The sequence below is a fragment of the Carassius carassius genome, chromosome 5, assembly GCF_963082965.1.
Source record: "Carassius carassius chromosome 5, fCarCar2.1, whole genome shotgun sequence".
Taxonomy (NCBI): domain Eukaryota; kingdom Metazoa; phylum Chordata; class Actinopteri; order Cypriniformes; family Cyprinidae; genus Carassius; species Carassius carassius.
The window spans coordinates 3,599,299-3,619,788 of record NC_081759.1 but is presented as its reverse complement, the minus strand read 5'-3'; the positions used below and the strand labels follow the sequence as shown (position 1 = coordinate 3,619,788).

Sequence of the window (20,490 nt, the reverse complement as noted above, 5' to 3'; positions counted from 1 at the left end):
CAATTATAATTAATAATTTTGCCCTCCGAATTAAGGGTGTCCAAAGTGTTTTATTTTGTAATTTCATGCAGTTTATGTCTTGCAATTTATGTTGGCCAGAACAATGGTCCAATGTTTCTGTATGTTAAAGTTCTATTCTATTCTATTCTATTCTATTCTATTCTATTCTATTTGTGATGACAGTGAATTAAAACTTACATTAGTAATGAAATTATGGTACATACAGTATTATTTACATTTTCTAAATTTGGATTAATGTTAACATTTTTCATCTTTTTTTTTTATTTATTAATTGCAAGTTTCCCATTGCAAAAAAAAAAAAAGAAAAGAAAAAAATGTACTGAAGACTTGAGTAATGATGCTGAAAATACAGCTGCGCATCACAGAAATAACTTACAATATATATATTTTTTTACAATATATATAAATTAAAAGACAGTTAATTTAAACAGTAATAATATTTCACAATAATACGGATTTTACTGTATTTTGACCAAATAAATGCAGCCTTGGCTTTCATTTAAAAAATCATTAAAAACATTTTTTTTGAACAGACTTAGTGACTAGGTGTCTATAATTTTGTGGGGTAATTACAGGGACAGAAAATGGCAGCGTTCTTGAGCATGAACCATATATTTATGAAAAGTGCAGCTTGACTGTTTAAATTACTTAAACTACTTTAAATTATGAGTATCAGGGAACTTAGAAAACCACAGTTACAGAGCAGCTTCAACAACATTAGTATGAAATACAGTTTCTCAATAGTGTGTGTGTGTGTGTGTGTCTAGAGTGCTTTAAGCGTATCTGCATGTGTTTCCCACCGCGTCCTGATGGTTTCTGCAGATTTTATATATATATATATATATATATATACTGTGTTAGTATATAAACTCCTGCCACTGTATTACGCTGTACACGTCTGTGTGTGTGTGTGTGTGTGTCAGAGGGCAAGAATATAATTGTGGCTGTATAAAGTAGTGGTCTTTGGTCTCTAAATATGGCACACCGGTGTGTCCAGCTTAACCTGTATGTATATTCTAAGCCATCGCCATGGAAACAGTGTGATTTTAACGAGGGCTCTATGATTGGCCGGGTCTCGTCTTTCTGCACTGTTATTTCAGACTGTTCTGGCTCCCTAATGGCCGTGCCTCACGCTGTGGGTGTTCAGAAAATACGCCTGGTGAACACAGAGGTCACTCGCTCGCATTGTTCAGAAAAAGCAAATCATATTTACACAAAAATGTATTCCCTGACCGGGTCACGGTGTTCCCAGTGCCCTCCGGGAACACGCAGGGACGGGACGGAGGTTTTTCAGTCTAGACGGAGTCAGCGAGCAGAACAGAGAGATACTGCAGCACTCGGTGGAATTCACATGGCTCTTCTTCACATCTCATCTTACTCGGCCCCGGATGAGTGTGTGTGTGTGTGTGTGTGTGTGTGTGTGTGTGTGAAGTGTCCTCTGGGGAGCCACAGCTGCCTTTTAAGGGTCTTCTGGGAACCCTCGACCTTCGGGGCAAAGCCAGGAGCAGAAACAACTCACACTTACTGTATGATGACAGACAAACTCCACATGTGTATACACTACACACAACTACAGCATTCAGCAGCAGACACACCGTCCACATTGTGCAGAAACAGGCCAGTCATCAGAACTCTGAAGTAACACTGATACGAATGAAAAAATAAAAACTCGCTCTTTTTCAACACTTCATCTGGCACTGGATACTGATTTTCCTGTATTATCTCGTTCAATTCATCCTTTTCTGTTCTGGTTTTATTTATTAAAATAAAAAAATTAATAAGTACAAAATTAATCATTTTATAATTTTACTTAATGACTGATTTTCCTGCACTCTTCGGTTCAACATTTTTTAAAATCATTACTATGGATATAAAAAAATTTAAAAACATAATAAATATTAAAAAGACAAACACTGAAATGAATTATAAAAAAATATATATATATATATATATATATATATATATATATATATATATATATATATATATATATATATATATATATATATTTTATTAACTTAACTGATTTTCCAGACTGATTTTCCTGCACTCTTCGGTTCAACCCATCCTTTTTTGTTTTAATCAATATTATTGTTATAAAAATATTTAAAAACACAATAAATATTCAAAAAATAACAGATTGAAAATAATTATAAAAATAATTATTTTATTAACTAGACTGATTTTCCTGTGTTATCTAGTTCAAAACATCCTATTCTGTTTTTAATTATTGCAATTATAAAAAAGTATATTATTAAAATAATTAAAAGTGACAAAATTAATGAATTCATCAATTTAATAATTTATTTTCCTGTAATATACATTTCAAATAATAGTTTTTGTTTAATTATTAAAAAAAAATTAATTATAAAAATAAAATAAATTATAACAGATTTTCCTGTACTATCTTTTTCAACTCATCCTTTTTTTCACTTAAAAACATTCCATAAATTAATTACAAATGGACCGCAGACAGAAGGCAAAAGGGCCAACAAGTGCTAAGCATCTCTCGGGGAACTCCTTCAAGACTGTTGGAAGACCATTTCAGGTGACTACCTCTTGAAGCTCATCAAGAGAATGCCAAGAGTGTGCAAAGCAGTAATCAAAGCAAAAGGTGGCTACTTTGAAGAACCTACAATATGACATATTTTCAGTTGTTTCACACTTTTTTGTTATGTATATAATTCCATAAATAATTCCACATGTGTTAATTCATAGTTTTGATGCCTTCAGTGTGAATCTACAATTCTCATAGTCATGAAAATAAAGAAAACTCTTTGAATGAGAAGGTGTGTCCAAAATTTTGGCCTGTACTATATATATATATATATATATATATATATATATATATATATATATATATATATATATATAAAACACGATTCCAAAAAAGTTGGGACACTGTACAAATTGTGAGTAAAAAAGGAATGGAATAATTTACAAATCTCATAAACCTATATTTTATTCACAATAGAATATAGATAACATATCAAATGTTGAAAGTGATACATTTTGAAATGTCATGCCAAATATTGGCTCATTTTTTGATTTCATGAGAGCTACACATTCCAAAAAACTTGGGATAGGTAGCAATAAGAGGACGGAAAAGTTAAATGTACATAAAGGAACAGCTGGAGGACCAATTTGCAACTTATTAGGTCAGCTGGCAACATGATTGGGTATAAAAAGAGCCTCTCAGAGTGGCAGTGTCTCTCAGAAGTCAAGATGGGCAGAGGATCACCAATTCCCCCAATGCTGCGGCAAAAAACGGTGCAATACCAGAAAGGAGTTTCCCAGTGAAAAAGAGTTTGAAGTTATCATCATCTAAAGTACATAATATCATCCAAAGATCCAGAGAATCTGGAACAATCTCTGTGTGTAAGGGTCAAGGCCGGAAAACCATACTGGATGCCCGTGATCTTCGGGCCCTTAGACGGCACTGCATCACATACAGGAATGCTACTGTAATGGAAATCACAACATGGGCTCAGGAATACTTCCAGAAAACATTGTCGGTGAACACAATCCATTCGCCGTTGCTGGCTAAAACTCTATAGGTCAAAAAAGAAGCCATATCTAAACATGATCCAGAAGCGCAGGAATTTTCTCTGGGCCAAGGATCATTTAAAATGGACTATAGCAAAGTGGAAAACTGTTCTGTGGTCAGACGAATCAAAATTTGAAGTTCTTTTTGGAAAACTGGGACGCCATGTCATCCGGACTAAAGAGGACAAGGACAACCCAAGTTGTTATTAGCACTCAGTTCAGAAGCCTGCGTCTCTGATGGTATGGGGTTGCATGAGTGCGTGTGGCATGGACAGCTTACACATCTGGAAAGGCACCATCAATGCTGAAAGGTATATCCAAGTTCTAGAACAACATATGCTCCCATACAGACGTTGTCTCTTTCAGGGAAGACCTTGCATTTTCCAACATGACAATACCAGACCACATACTGCATCAATTACAACATCATGTCTGCATAGAAGGATCTGGGTACTGAAATGGCCAGACTGCAGTCCAGATCTTTCACCCAGAGAAAACATTTGGTGCATCATAAAGAGGAAGATGCGACATAGAAGACCTAAGACAGTTGAGCAACTACAGTAGAAGCCTGTATTAGACAAGAATGGGACAACATTCCTATTCCTAAACTTGATCAACTTGTCTCCTCAGTCCCCAGACGTTTGCAGACTGTTATAAAAAGAAGAAGGGATGCCACACAGTGGTAAACATGGCCTTGTCCCAACTTTTTTGAGATGTGTTGATGCTGTGAAATTTAAAATCAACTTATTTTCCCCTTAAAATTATAAATTTTCTCAGTTTAAACATATGTCATCTATGTTGTATTCTGAATAAAATATTGAAATTTGAAACTTCCACATCATTGCATTCTGTTTTTATTCACAATTTGTACAGTGTCCCAACTTTTTTGGAATCGGGTTTGTATATATATATATATATATATATATATATGAAAAAATATAGAATTATAAGCACTTTAAATAATATATGTCAAGATTAATTAAATTGTTTTTAGTGGAAGCCTTTCTATTTAAAAGTTTTTAATGTCATGCAAAACATGTCGAAGCTGTTAGACAGTAAATCAGTCAGTCAGGTGTGTTTTTCTTTCCTCCATTTACAGTGTACTTTCACACTTCTTCTCTATTTTTAAACAGTTAATGAGAGCTTAGAGTTCAGTGGAACTGACTCTCCAGAAAGACATAAATAAGCTTTGCATACACACATACTGTACAGTAGCACAAAAAAATTAAAAACAACAAAAAAACATTCAGACTTTACTGTATTATTTTTAAAAAGTGGAATCTGCATTCACATAATGTGCAAGCTTTTCTCACAACAAACTTCACATATTTAAGCAGCTGCTTTCAAGGTCATTTTTCATGGATGTACAGTAAGTCAGTTCTTCTCAAGTTCACACAGGTGTCCTCGCATCTCGCCACCTCATACATTTATAACATTTTGGGCAATGATTAATCACAATTCACATCCAAAATAAAAGTTTTTGTTTATAAAATATTTGTGTGTGTACTGTGTATATTTATTGTGTGTATATAAAGACACGCACATACAGTATATATTTTGATTTACATGTAAATATTTATATTCATATAATTTATATCTAAATATATTTAATATATAAACAAAGCATATTTTTTATACATGCACGTGTGTATTTATATATACATAATAAATATACAAAGTACACACACAAATATTATGTCCACAAAATATTTTATTTTGGATGTGATTAATCGCGATTAATTGTTGCCCAGCACTCATTTTTAAACAAATCAAACCACTTTTATTATTTATTTCCATCAATGTTAAATAAAAACATATATATTTTTTCTAGTAAAAGAGAGATGCACATTTTTCTTAAAGTATGCTTTCAGCCCTGTTGTACCCTACTTATATGAATATAAGCAGTCAGTTTAACATGGTAATTAGTGCATTTAATTATAAAAAAAATAAATTGTTTGACAGCTGGCGACATAGGATAGAGCTTGACATTCATCCCTATAGGCAAAGCTGATCTGTACGGTATTGACACACGCGAGCGAGTGTGTGTGTGTGTGAGAGAGAGAGTACCTCAGCAGGCGGTATGCCCTCAGGTGGGCGGCACTGCAGCAGCACTTCCTGTTTGAGTGACACCTCCTTCCCCAAGGGTTCCTGCTCAAAAATCTTCCTCAAGACTGTGGAGAATGCAGACAAAGAGGTGGCTCATTTACTTACACTTCATTAGTCACCTAGAAATAGCACAGAATATTTCATGTGGTCATTTTATTTGAAAAAAAAAGAAGAAGTTTATTTCCAGGTTTAAATGGGGGGGGGGGGGATCAGATGTTCTCTCAGACTTATGCACTCCGCATAATAAGTAGCGCAGAATTTCTTATGGCACTGGATTTCATCTCATTGTGATGTTTTGTGTGCAGTTGACAGTGTGTGTGATTGGTTTCTTCACACAGGTGAAGAATACAGCGCACAGGACGTGTGAATGACGCCCATATCTGAAATATTTTCAGGTCAAAGCAAACATCTGTGTTATTTGTTCGCTTTATTATCTCATAATGTTCACGTGGGGGTGTAAATATCTATTTTTCCCTGTTGGTTTGTCTCTCTCTGTATGTGTGTGAGTGAGTGGGTGTCTAACACTTGAGGTCTAATGGACAGAAGGCCAAACTCATCTCGTCTTCAGCACATCCTTCTCACACCTCATGTGTGAACCTGTGAATTGTAAATGCAGAGATGTGTGTGAATAGTTGTGGAGGGGATGAATGTGAATACCAATCCTCTTTCTCTCTGCTGCTTTGTGAGGTTTATGATGAAGAATAGACTTCATATCTGTTCACTACTGACTGGCGACACATACATCGATCATTTATGACGTATGTTGTATTTTATTTCATATTATAACAAATAATCATTTTATATTTCCCATAAAATAATACAATTTTACAGAAAAAAAAATATAATAGGTATGCATATATAATATTTCATAATATGAAAAATAAAAATGTAGTGGCACATAGTGATAATGTAAGCATTAACTAGACTTTACTTCTTATAGCTGATGTGCCTGTAGTTGAATGGATGATTCCCCTGAGCGGTTTCACTCGTCAACACATTGTAAAAAATATTGAGATCAACACACATATATTTTTTTAGCTATTTCACCCTGAACCTTCAATTGTTTGCGCTGTGATTTCTCCATTCATTTGGACATAAAACACACACACGCACACACACACACACACACACACACACACGCATAAGGAAAACGTCTTCAGCCTGTCAAGCTTTTTACTGTGTGTGTGTGTGTGTGTGTGTGTGTGTGTGAGTGTGTAATGCATTCAACTCATAGTTTTAGTGCTCTACATTGATACAGCAACAAATCTTAAATAGCATTAATATCCCAAACAGAGCTGAAGCCACACACACACACACACACCTGTATACCAGCACTCCTATTTCATTCATAATTATAATGTCTGGACTTTATAGCAACGAATTGACCACAGTCCCTCAACTCATCAGATATAATGTCAAGTGCTATTTAAAGTCATTAAACTTATCCAATATAACATCTATCACTATACAAGATGAACATCTCGGTTACATATGGTAACCCTCGTTCCCTGAAGGAGGGAACGGAGACGCCACGTCGGTGACCGACGAATATGGGATATCGCTTCGATAGACCAATCTACTTCGAGTGTAAACTAAACGAGCCAATGCACATTGGCATGCAATTATTGCATCCAGCTGCCGCTGATCACTGCGTGAGTATAAGAGGGCAGCAGGTGCAATGCATACCAGTTTTTCGCTGAGGAGCCGAGCCGGGGACCCGGCAGCTCAGCGGCGGTACAGCAACCATGGCGACGGGACGTGGCGCCTCCCTGAAGGAGGGAACGAGGGTTACCATACGTAACCGAGACGTTCCCTTTCAGTCGGTCACTCTCGACGCCATGTCGGTGACCGACGAATATGGGATCCCTATCAAAGCGCCATGGGTGCTGCCCCTTCCAGTGCCCTGTGAGAGCCGCCTGCGCCCCTATTAGGTGTAGGCCGGGGCTCAGAACAAGTATCTCCACTCACCGTTGTCAAAGCACTACCTCACTGGGTGAGATTGGTTAACACTGGGAAAACGTACCCGGTCCGCTTGGAGCCGGGACGCTGCGGAAGCCCCATCCTTCCCGAAGGCGGTCTCGGAGGCGAATACACATATAGCATCCGTTTAGGAGTATAAGGAGAAATTTGAGGTGATTAAAACCCTCTTGGGAAGGCAGAAGTCTGCCGGGGAAACACAGGCTCTAAAGCTATACTGTAGACTATACACATATGAGTACCGCTTAGGTCTCAATATGGAACCCACCCTTCCATGGTTCTCACAGATTCATCATGAAGGTCTAGCGCCGGACGTTCCGCTGCGTCCAGCTGCTTAGGGTGATGGAGGATCTCAACAGGGTCTACAATACGGATACTCTGGAGTGGTTTAAGCAAGCCGACACTAACCGGGGCCTCTCAGTGCCACTACCCGTTTGAGGTGAGAACACAGGAGGATACCGGCTCTACACGAAGGCTATAGAACCTAGCGAACGTGTAAGGGGTCGCCCAGCCCGCAGCTCTACAAATATCTGTCAGCGAGGCGCCACGAGCCAGCGCCCAGGAGGATGCAACAATTCTAGTTGAGTGAGCTCGCAACCTGAATGGGCAGGGCACATCCTGAGCCTGATAAGCCAGGGTTATGGCATCCACAATCCAGTGGGCCATCCTCTGCTTAGAGGCGGCACTCCCCTTCTGCCGGCCTCTGTAACAGACAAAGAGCTGGTCTGAGGTCCTGAAGCTTTATGTCTGGTCTACGTAGCACCTTAATGCTCGGACGGGACAAAGCAAAGCCAGGGCTGGGTCTGCCTCCTCCAGGGGCAGCGCTTGCAGGTTCACCACTTGGTCTTTGAAGTGTGTAGTGGGATCCTTGGGCACGTAGCCAGGCCGGGGCCTCAGGATTACCTGGGAGTCAGCCGGCCCAAACTGTAGGCACGAATCGTCGACCGAAAATGCATGCAGGTGCAGAGTTTTCAATGAAAGAAACTTTAGCTCAACTGAATGCAAAGGCTCGAGTGGGCCCTGCTGTAGTGATTTAAGCACTAGAGACAGGTCCCAAGAGGGTATACAGGGGGGCCGGGAAGGATTTAACCTCCTGGCCCCTCTAAGGAACCTGACGATGAGGTCATGCTTACCCAGAGACTTCCCATTCACGTGTAACTTGGACCCGGTGAGTGCCGCGCTTCCACGCCCACCTCGGGACTCGGCCATAAAGCCAGTGCTGGAGCGGTCTCATATGTAATAGGCCGAGCGGTGTAAGTGCCGCCGTGGCCGCCATATGCCCCAGGAGCCTCTGAAAGAGTTTCAGTGGGACCGCTGTCCTGCTCTTAAACATATTAAAGGCAGGCTAGCACCGAATCCAATTCCATATCGAGAAAAGAGATCCTCCATGGGAGTTTGCTCTTTTCCGAGCTGACCTGAAGGCCCAACAGGCTCAGGTGCCGGAGCACCACATCCCTGTGCTCGCACAACTGATCTCGAGACTGTGCTAGTATCAGCCAATCATCTAAGTAGTCGAGAATGCGAACACCCTGCTCTCTGAGAGGAACGAGAGCTGCCTCCGTGACTTTCGTAAAGACACGGGGAGACCGGGACAGCCTGCAGGGCAGGACCTTGTACTGATATGCCAGTCCTTCGAACGCAAACCGCAGAAAAGGTCTGTGGCGCGGAAGGATGGACAAATGAAAGTACACGTCCTTCAGGTCGATCGCTGCAAACCAATCTTGGGGACGGACGCACCCGAAAATGCATTTCTGTGTCAACATTTTGAATGGTAGCCGATGGAGGGCCCGATTCAAAACTCGCAGATCCAAGATCGGTCGTAACCCACCGCCTTTCTTGGGTACAATGAAGAACGGGCTGTAAAACCCCATCCTCATATCGGCTGGAGGGAACGGCTCTATCGCGTCCTTCGCCAGTAGGACTGCGATCCCTTCCCGCAGGACAGGGGCATCGGACGCTTTCACTGTAGTGGAGCGGACACCGCAGAGCTTGGGGGGATGCCGGGCGATCTGAATCGCATAGCCGAGGCTGATGGTTCGCAGAAGCCAGCGAGACGGGCTGGGTAGCGCTGACCAGGCGCTTAAAAACCGTACAAGCGGGACCAGCGGAACCACAGCCGTACCCGCAGTGGGGCAGCGAGGTAGAACACAGGGACCCAACTCGGGCGGCTTGTGAGCAGGCCAGAGTGTGGTGCGAGTGTGGGGTGCAGGGCTCACCTGGTTCCACGGGTTGGCAGAGGGTGCGTGAGTAGGGCCTTTGTTGACGCTCTCGAACCGCCCGCTGCTGCCATCTGGCGAAGGAGGAGGATGAGTGAGGTCCGGAGCTTGGCCGTCTGCAACTCTCCGTGCCCTCCTGGGACCCAGAGAGAGAGAAAACTGCTCTCCTGTCGAGATTTCCAGATTCTCCGCCTGGCCCTCCTCCAGGGGAGTGAGAGGTGCCTTCACCATCCCCCAGAAAGCAGCTACCTCTCTCTGGGTCACCTGTCCCTGGGCCTCTTGCTCTTCTGCTCACCGCCAAGTTTGATGGGGGCCGGGACGGGAGGGGCAGCCTGCCTGCGCCCAGCTCCACGGCACCACTTGGAGGCTGCTGCAGATGCGGCGCGTGAGCGGGGCGGATGCAGGGGGCTGCCCTCGGCGACGAGCAGGCTGGGGCACTGCGGCTGGCGGGCGGGTAGAGGATGTGTCGGATCGCCTCAGTCTGCTTCTGGGCAGCCGAGACTTGCTGGGCCAAGTTCTCGACTGCGTCGCCAAAGAGGCCGGTCTGGGACACAGGGGCATTGAGAACCCGGACCTTGTAGGTGTCCCTCATGTCTGCCAGACCCAGCCAGAGATGGCGCTCCTGGACCACTAATGTGGACATCGCACGACCCAGCGAGCTCGACGCCCAGACACGTGAGGCAGCGATCGTGACCATCACCCGTTGCCAGGTAACGACCGCACCCAGAAACGCACGGGTGAAACGGCATCCTTATAAGGACGATCCGTCATCTTTACAAAGACGCACCCGTGAAGCTCTTTTAGAGAAATTTGCTCTTTAGGAAATGCTCTTTTAGTGCTGAGGCATGCAGGGGAATTGGCCGTTGCAACACGACAGGGGTAATGCAGCCTGAAGTGTGCAATCCACTCGATACAGGAACGACCGCCGCTGAAGCGCCGTCTCGCCAACACACGAAGCTTCCGAGAGCGTGCTGAACTCGTAGTTCACAGCAGACACAGTTGAGCAGAGCGATACTAACGCTCGGCTCCGAAGCGAAAAGCTGGTATGCATTGCACCTGCTGCCCTCTTATACTCACGCAGTGATCAGCAGCAGCTGGATGCAATAATTGCATGCCAATATGCATTGGCTCGTTTAGTTTACACTCGAAGTAGATTGGCATATCGAAGAGATATCCCATATTCGTCGGTCACCGACGTGGCGTCGAGAGTGACCGACTGAAAGGGAACTATTAATTAGCACTAAACACAATGCCTAAACTAATAATATCTAAGATATATTTAAGGTTAGTTATTAATCTCATACAATCAAAGCCACTAATATAACATCCAATACAAAATATTTAGCCACTAATAAAATATAACATCCATTTCTATATTCCAAGACTCTTATCTAATTTTTAGGTTACCAAAATAATCAAATAACATTTATTTTTGTTTATTTAACTACACACAGTGCCTAAACAAATTATATGTCAAATATACAATATTTAAGTTCACTAACTAATCAAATATAACATTTACATTAGTATACACAGTCCATAAACTAGTAATATATAAAATATTTAAAGTCACTAAACTAACCAAATATAAAAATATCAGTATATACCAATAAAACAAAATGAAAACTGTTAAAGTCATATTCAGGTCCTAAACTAATACTATATCAAATATAACATCGTTCACATCACTACACTAATCAGATATAACACTTATCACTATATACAGACCTAAAAGTAATGTAATATAATATAATTTAGTCACTAATCAAATAAAAAAAAATATACTGTCACATGACTAATCATGTATAAAATATTAAGTCACTAAACTAATCAAATATAAGACATTAAATATAAATTTTCTAAAAAGATCACATCAGACATAAAACATTTTACACGTTTATAACAAATGCAACATTTGCAAATATGACATCGCTATCCCCAAGTTACGAAAAATATTTAAAATAAATATAAATATAGTATAAAATGTATAAAATAAATTCTATAACATTATTTAAAGATACAGAAAACTAAAAAAATATATTATACAAAAAATAATATAAATGAATAATATATAAAATATAAAATATTGGGTCACTAATCAAATATAACAACTAAAAATAATCTTACAGAAACTGCAAGCTGTACAGTTTCCATAGAAATTGGCTTTTCTAAGAATTCTTAAATATATAAAATGAATAACATTCTTTCTAATACTGCAAAAATGTCATAAATATTCCCACACAGACCTGTGCTCAGAGCCACCTGTAGCATCTATCACAATCACAATCAAATAACATTTATTTTTGTTTATTTAACTACACACAGTGCCTAAACAAATAATATGTCAAATATACAATATTTAAGTTCACTAACTAATCAAATATAACATTTACATTAGTATACACAGTCCATAAACTAGTAATATATAAAATACAGACCTAAAAGTAATGTAATATAATATAATTTAGTCACTAATCAAATAAAAAAAAAATACTTTCACATGACTAATCATGTATAAAATATTAAGTCATTAAACTAATCAAATATAAGACATATTAAATATAAATTTTCTAAAAAGATCACATCAGACATAAAACATTTTACACGTTTATAACAAATGCAACATTTGCAAATATGACATCGCTATCCCCAAGTTACGAAAAATATTTAAAATAAATATAAATATAGTATAAAATGTATAAAATAAATTCTATAACATTATTTAAAGATACACAAACTAAATGAATAATATATAAAATATAAAATATTTGGTCACTAATCAAATATAACAACTAAAAATAATCTTACAGAAACTGCAAGCTGTACAGTTTCCATAGAAATTGGCTTTTCTAATAATTCTTAAATATGTAAAATGAATAACATTCTTTCTAATACTGCAAAAATTTCATAAATATTCCCACACAGACCTGTGCTCAGAGCCACCTGTAGCATCTATCACAATCCAAACAAACCTTCAAAAAGTGTTATCCATATGAACCCATCACCTCCAAACACACACACACATGCAGCACAACGCTTACGTGTCAGAAACGTGAATTTATTTGGGCACTAAATTTGTTTTCGGCGGTGAATCAGTGAGAGATAATCTATCATCTTGCTCAATCTTCCTGTCATGTCTGTGGCTCTCTCTGTGATAGCGGCTGTACGTCTGGGAGTGTGTTTTTGTGTGAGTGTGTTTGTACCTTGTGTGTGCTGGCGTGTGACAGAGAGAGAATTTCTGCCCGGTTCAGTCACCCATAAAATAACCCAGCTAAGAGTTCCCACAATGCCCCTCTGCTCACAATAGTATGACTGAATGAGTCAACAAACACACACAAACACCTTTGTAAATACAACCCGAATTCCGGAAAAGTTGGGACGTTTTTTACATTTTAATAAAATGAAAACTAAAAGACTTTCAAATCACATGAGCCAATATTTTATTCACAATAGAACATAGATAACATAGCAAATGTTTAAACTGAGAAAGTTTACAATTTTATGCACAAAATGAGCTCATTTCAATTTTGATTTCTGCTACAGGTCTCAAAATAGTTGGGACGGGGCATGTTTACCATGGTGTAGCATCTCCTTTTCTTTTCAAAACAGTTGAAGACGTCTGGGCATTGAGGCTATGAGTTGCTGGAGTTTTGCTGTTGGAATTTGGTCCCATTCTTGCCTTATATAGATTTCCAGCTGCTGAAGAGTTCGTGGTCGTCTTTGACGTATTTTTCGTTTAATGATGCGCCAAATGTTCTCTATAGGTGAAAGATCTGGACTGCAGGCAGGCCAGGTTAGCACCCGGACTCTTCTACGACGAAGCCATGCTGTTGTTATAGCTGCAGTATGTGGTTTTGCATTGTCCTGCTGAAATAAACAAGGCCTTCCCTGAAATAGACGTTGTTTGGAGGGAAGCATATGTTGCTCTAAAACCTTTATATACCTTTCAGCATTCACAGAGCCTTCCAAAACATGCAAGCTGCCCATACCGTATGCACTTATGCACCCCCATACCATCAGAGATGCTGGCTTTTGAACTGAACGCTGATAACATGCTGGAAGGTCTCCCTCCTCTTTAGCCCGGAGGACACGGCGTCCGTGATTTCCAACAAGAATGTCAAATTTGGACTCGTCTGACCATAAAACACTATTCCACTTTGAAATAGTCCATTTTAAATGAGCCTTGGCCCACAGGACACGACGGCGCTTCTGGACCATGTTCACATATGGCTTCCTTTTTGCATGATAGAGCTTTAGTTGGCATCTGCTGATGGCACGGCGGATTGTGTTTACCGACAGTGGTTTCTGAAAGTATTCCTGGGCCCATTTAGTAATGTCATTGACACAATCATGCCGATGAGTGATGCAGTGTCGTCTGAGAGCCCGAAGACCACGGGCATCCAATAAAGGTCTCCGGCCTTGTCCCTTACGCACAGAGATTTCTCCAGTTTCTCTGAATCTTTTGATGATGTTATGCACTGTAGATGATGAGATTTGCAAAGCCTTTGCAATTTGACGTTGAGGAACATTGTTTTTAAAGTTTTCCACAATTTTTTTACGCAGTCTTTCACAGATTGGAGAGCCTCTGCCCATCTTTACTTCTGAGAGACTCTGCTTCTCTAAGACAAAGCTTTTATAGCTAATCATGTTACAGACCTGATATCAATTAACTTAATTAATCACTAGATGTTCTCCCAGCTGAATCTTTTCAAAACTGCTTGCTTTTTTAGCCATTTGTTGCCCCCGTGCCAACTTTTTTGAGACCTGTAGCAGGCATTAAATTTTAAATGAGCTAATTAAGTGGATAAAAGTGTAACATTTCTCAGTTTAAACATTTGCTACGTTATCTATGTTCTATTGTGAATAAAATATTGGCTCATGTGATTTGAAATTCCTTTAGTTTTCATTTTATTAAAATTTAAAAAACGTCCCAACTTTTCCGGAATTCGGGTTGTACATCAACATATCTGGGGACTTTCCATTGAAAATCTGTTGTTTTTAATTTAAGCTAATTACTAAGCTGCTCACTCTATACAAACCTGAAACATACAACCATGTTAGATGAATGAAGATTAACCTTCCGTCTATCTATCTATCTATCTATCTATCTATCTATCTATCTATCTATCTATCTATCTATCTATCTATCTATCTATGTCTGTTTAACAGTCTATAGGTCTATCTATCCATCTATCCACCAATTGCAAAGCTGCATTGATTTTTTTAGCTCAGATCCTGAAAGCATCCAGATGAAAGGAAGTTTCTTGTGTTGTACTGCCAGTCGGCTTCAGTCTCTGTGTCTCTGTGTCTATCACACACACACACACACACACACACACAGTCAGCCTGAGACGACAGAGAGAGAGTGAAGTGCCCTTGGGACGCACCGATAACCTGCTCCCAACTCACACACACTCAAGATGAACTGCAGGAAATTAACAAGATTAATACGACCATAAAGTGATGTCCAGACAGTCCCCTGAGTGTGTGTGTGTTTGTGTGCTCCAGACTGTCTCCTGTCAGCAGTCTCTGATCTGCATAAATGCTCCATTACCTTCAGCCAGCTTACAGACTTCCTCACAGACCGTGTGTGTGTGTGTGTGTGTGTGTGTGTGTGTGTCAATAAACATGAAGCCAAAGTGTCTGTCAGACAGAGAAATCTCCTGCAGTCAAAACAGACAGAGCAAAGACTCTTCTCATCAAAGCAGTGTGTGTGTGAGAGAGAGAGTGTGTTTATACTCACATGCAATGCGAACATGCACCTTGCGGCTCTTGGTGGTTCCTGCGGAGCTCCAGGCGACACATTGGCACCAGTAATCTTCCAAACCAAACAACTCCTCCACCTGCTGCCGGGAGATCTCGATCCGCGCTTCCCTCACCACCAAACCTGCATACACACACACACACGCATCAGACTCATGTCACCAGACGTGTGGCTATCGGAATAGCGTCTGGTCCACATTAACTGAAAACACGCACAGATTTTTTCCAAAACTACTAATCTGACTGCACATTTCAAATGAAATGTTTTTTTTTTTATGTAACTAGGCAATCCAATGAAAATATCTTTACAAGTACTTGCAAAGAAAGTGTAGCTGCGTGAGTTTTGTGAGAATCAGCTGATCAAAGAAGCCTCAGGATGGCTGTGCTTGCCTTTCCTAACATATCTAAAAAATACGCCAAGAACGCTTTCTTTTCATGTTGCTAACGAAACAAGAGACAGGATTTTTGTGTAAACATTCCCATCTCAAAGCGTTCCTCTAGCTCAAACGGTAGAGCTAGCAATCTCAAGGTCATGGGTAGGAATTGATAAACTGTACAGTTTGAATGCAATTTAAGTCAGATAGGATAAAAGTGTGTGTCAAATGCATTAAGTGTTAAATGTGCAAACATTTCAGCTTCATGCCCAACCCTGCTTCAATATCTGGACATCTCTGAATGAGATCATGTCTTCAAAAGATATAAGACCGCATGTAAAAAATGTCCTGTTAAATTAACGTAAAAAAAAAAAGCTGTGTGGCTGACAGAAATTTAATAAAAATATAAATATATATATAGATGTGTGTGTATTAGGGCTGGCAATTTAACGCGTTAATTAGATTAATTTATTATGGATAAAAATAACGCATTAAAACACATTTAACCTGTTAGCCCTCGTCCTGAACACCTTTCAACTTGCACGTATCAGTGTTTATGAACAGATTAAATGAAACGGGACAAATTTAATCTTGACAAACTATGTATCATTATAAAGATCTAAGCCTCAAGCATCGACGACAGATCGCTGTTTTTCAATGGAAAGCTTATAAAGACTGTATTTGCTACATTTGTGTAAGCAGTACACATCAGAACATGAACAAACGCTGTACATACCAGATCCGTCGTAATAACGAGTCATAAACACATCCACAGCTTTAAATCCTGGTTTAGTTAGAAAGGTAAGGGTCCACTGAACGACATCTCATGAAGCACGTTTAGTCCAATGAAGCAATAACGTTGTAATATGGATCATAATTCCTTTGTTTGCGTTCCAGTTCTTCAGCGACAGAACTGTTTGCGTCCGTTATGGAATAACTCATGGTCAGAAACTGTGTCTTGGTAGTTAAAAAACGGCATCGTTTTGCAGCGTACAGTGTCACAAACAAAATGAGGCGATCCACCGGAAAAAAAGAATGAATGAAAGATAGGCGAAAGATAGTTTATTTGAATTTTGGCACTCCCTCGTGACGCGCTCTGACGCACCTGTCAGCTGATGGAGGCGGAACTTATAGCGATCACCCTTTTCTTTATTTGTTTTATTTTTCAACAGTTTTTATATTTGTGAGAGTGTGTTTTATGTTGAATGTGAATGTATCTGCATAATTAACATCTGTTTGAGTGCAAATCAGCTCGCTATTACTGTTCAATCACGGCTATCAAAGTGAATGCGTCTATATGAATAGAGAGAGTGGATTATTTACTTTGGCACATTTGTGTTATTACCATCTGTATAAGTGGCCATCAGCACATCAGCCCTTATTTGCATCGTAATTCATTGTAAAATATGCATCTCTAGCAATCTCATGATTTTCTGTAATTTGCCAACAAAGTTAAATCTTTTTTTTTCTTATTCTTATTTTTCTTATATGATGTCTAAGTTTCTGTCTAGTGTTTTATAATTGAAAAAAAAAACTATGCAGTGCGATGTTTACTGACTAAATAGTTTGTAGAAGCCTTCAATACTATTGGGAAATATATTTTGGTATATTTGGGGGATGGGGGGTGTAGACATAGTCTCATAAAAATATTTGCAGGAGTCTCATTTTTCATGATATTTTATTCAGATTTGAAATAGAAACTCATGAGACATGTGGCTTTCAACCCATTACTTTTCTAGATTGCTCCAGGACTCATTTCATGTATTTCTATATCAAAAAAAAAATATTTAAGTGTGGTAAAAAAATTTCAAGGCACTTCAGTGTCTATAACTTTTAATATTTTTGAGCATTATCAAATCTGGTTGATAAAAAGTAAAGCCCAAATGGTCTTCTTTCCAAAGACACCAAAATTATGTCTGTAACACACTGAAGTAGGAAACTGTTACAATTATAAGTTAGTTAGAGCACTTTCAGCTGTGAGTCACATAATGGGGGGTGCTGGCTAACAGGTTTTAACACACTTGCCCCGCCCCAGACCTGTGTGGATCTGCCATTTCCAACGCTATCTCACGACCAATTCATTTGATTTTATGAGGTGGCTTATTCGTACGAATTTGTACGAACTCACTCGTACGATTTTATACGATTTGTCTAAACCCCTTAAAATTCCTTAAATTAAAAATTCAAGCTATGGGGCAAAATGCCTGTTTGATATGTTGTCTCATATTTACATCACATAGTTAAGAACTATGAACTTATTTTGTTCAATTTTGCCAAACAAAATATAAAGACAAATCAGAACTGTTCATCCCCGAGCAACCCACAGCAGCATTTTATTTCTTAATCCACGTTTTGAACGAATTTGGTGAACCATTTGGCGCGTTGAACCATTGGCCATAGTCGCGTTGGCTTTGACGTGGCGCTGCACAGACCGATCGGTGTATGACATCACAGTACCGCGAGAGCGATTCAAAAGCACAAGGAGTCGTCTGCTCTCTAAAGCTCTTGTGGTTCTTTGATGTCACACACCGATCGGTCTGATGATGATGATCTGCTTCAAGTCGAACAAGCCTAATGATTCAATGAACCACTCATAAAGAACCATTTACTTCACTCCTGAATGAAAATCAGCCATTTGAACGAATCAAACAAATGAATAAATGACTCGATGACTTAATCATTAAGACATTACCACCACCTACCGGCAGGTTTAGTTTATTATTTAGAGTATCATTTCATTAAAAAAATAATTTAATATTATCATAGTAATAATTATAAAATTAAGAAAATAAATTATTAGTTATAGTTCACCCAACCAAAAATGAAATTTCTGTCATCATTTACACACATGGTCCAAAAGACAAAGCTATATGTAATACATTTTATCAAACAAAATATTTCTTGCTGAACCTACTTTTTGTCATCTCTGTTTGATGCTTTGCACAACAATGACTTTAAATTATATTTTCAGAGCAATTTCTCCAAATTTGATGTGCGATTAATTAGATTAATTAATCACCACATCATGTAATTAATTATTAATCGCTTACCAGCCCTAATATATATATATATATATACTTTAATAGTATGTAATACTAAAATAACACTGTTGCTTATTCAAGAACATTTCCCTCATATTGCCCAATTCTGTATGACCGTGTAACACAACAACACGTTGCTGTAAAATGTTATGCACAATGTTCACACGTAATTGCATAGATCAGGCCTGTCATTTTGATAAAGCTGTTGACATTTTTGTGTGCAAAGTTTCTCTGATGCCCTGTGAACAGTTCTGAGGCTACATCTATCTCAGTGCCGATCACACCGATGTCGCATGATGTTTTTATATATATTTTAGTGCTCTGCTTCTGTTGTACATGTATAAATAATGAACCCCCCAGTGTCTCCATGACATATTCCCTGATAGAAATCAATAGTTTTAACAAACATCACTTATGGTCAAGCAAATATGAAGCTAGTCTTGCGTAGCCAGACCTTCAGAATGATGGTTGAAGATCTGGAATCCATGGCAGCTTTCACTGGCCAAGCCCCGCCCATTAAAGCCGTTTGACTAACATTAAAGCATGTGTCGTCACAGTTGTAAACACGACGGCTTTCTTCTTTCATGAGGGGGTTTGGCGCCAAGGCATCTTTGTTTCCAGTTAGAACATTAAAGAACATGACACACGTCTCCTGGAAATCCTGTATAATTCAACCAATCTGATGACGACTTCAAAACTCCTGAAGTGTTTCCACTTTTGTGTGCCGTATGCATCAGACGTTCAGCTAACGGTCCGTGGAGAGCAGGATTCACACAGGATGAAGTGGTGAAGAATACAGTCAAGAATTCAGTGCAGTGAGTGAACAACCGTAATATCAATAGACCAATGTAAGTCTGTTGGATTTTTTTTTATCACTTTTTGTATTATCTGATCACTCAGTAAAGAAGCAGCACACCTCTCCTCAATAACACATGATTTGAGGAATCATTCACATCTGAAGCACAATCACTGCAGGACAACACACACTGAACCTTAACATTTATTGTTTTTATTTTCAAAGCGCTATGAGCACAAGCAAAAATACTGGCGCCTTAAAAACACCTCTAACAATGACTGCTGGTTGAATATCAATACAGCGCTGCCTTGCAAGCATAAAAACACACAAAGCATGTAAAAGCACACGTACATTAACACAGGCAGAAAATCAATGCAAACACACACACTTTTGTTTTGGATTATAGTGAATATGAGTTGCGATTTTCTCTTTGGGCCATCTGTCAAGAACAGACAAGAATCTGGATCAATGAAGACTGTTCAAAGGTTTTGGATCAGTAAGATTTTTTTATTAATTTTTTTTAAAGAAATAAATTATTATATTCAGCTAGGATGTTGACAGTAGAGACATTTCTAATCTATAATGAAAGATTTATATTTCAAATAAATCCTGTTCTTTTGAAATGTGCTATTCATCAAAAAATCCTGAAA

At 39.1% G+C, this 20,490-nt stretch overlaps 1 protein-coding gene across 1 annotated transcript in view; it reads right to left on the bottom strand.

Moving 5' to 3' along the window:
- unc5ca (unc-5 netrin receptor Ca) overlaps nucleotides 1–20,490 on the bottom strand; it is a 174,216-nt gene that overhangs the window by 75,158 nt on the left and 78,568 nt on the right. Inside the window, exons 3-4 of the mRNA XM_059549472.1 lie at nucleotides 15,610–15,753; nucleotides 5,635–5,738 (exon numbers count right to left, since the gene is read on the bottom strand). Coding sequence (XP_059405455.1) covers nucleotides 5,635–5,738; nucleotides 15,610–15,753 — 248 coding nt within the window. The remainder of the gene's footprint in view (nucleotides 1–5,634; nucleotides 5,739–15,609; nucleotides 15,754–20,490) is intronic.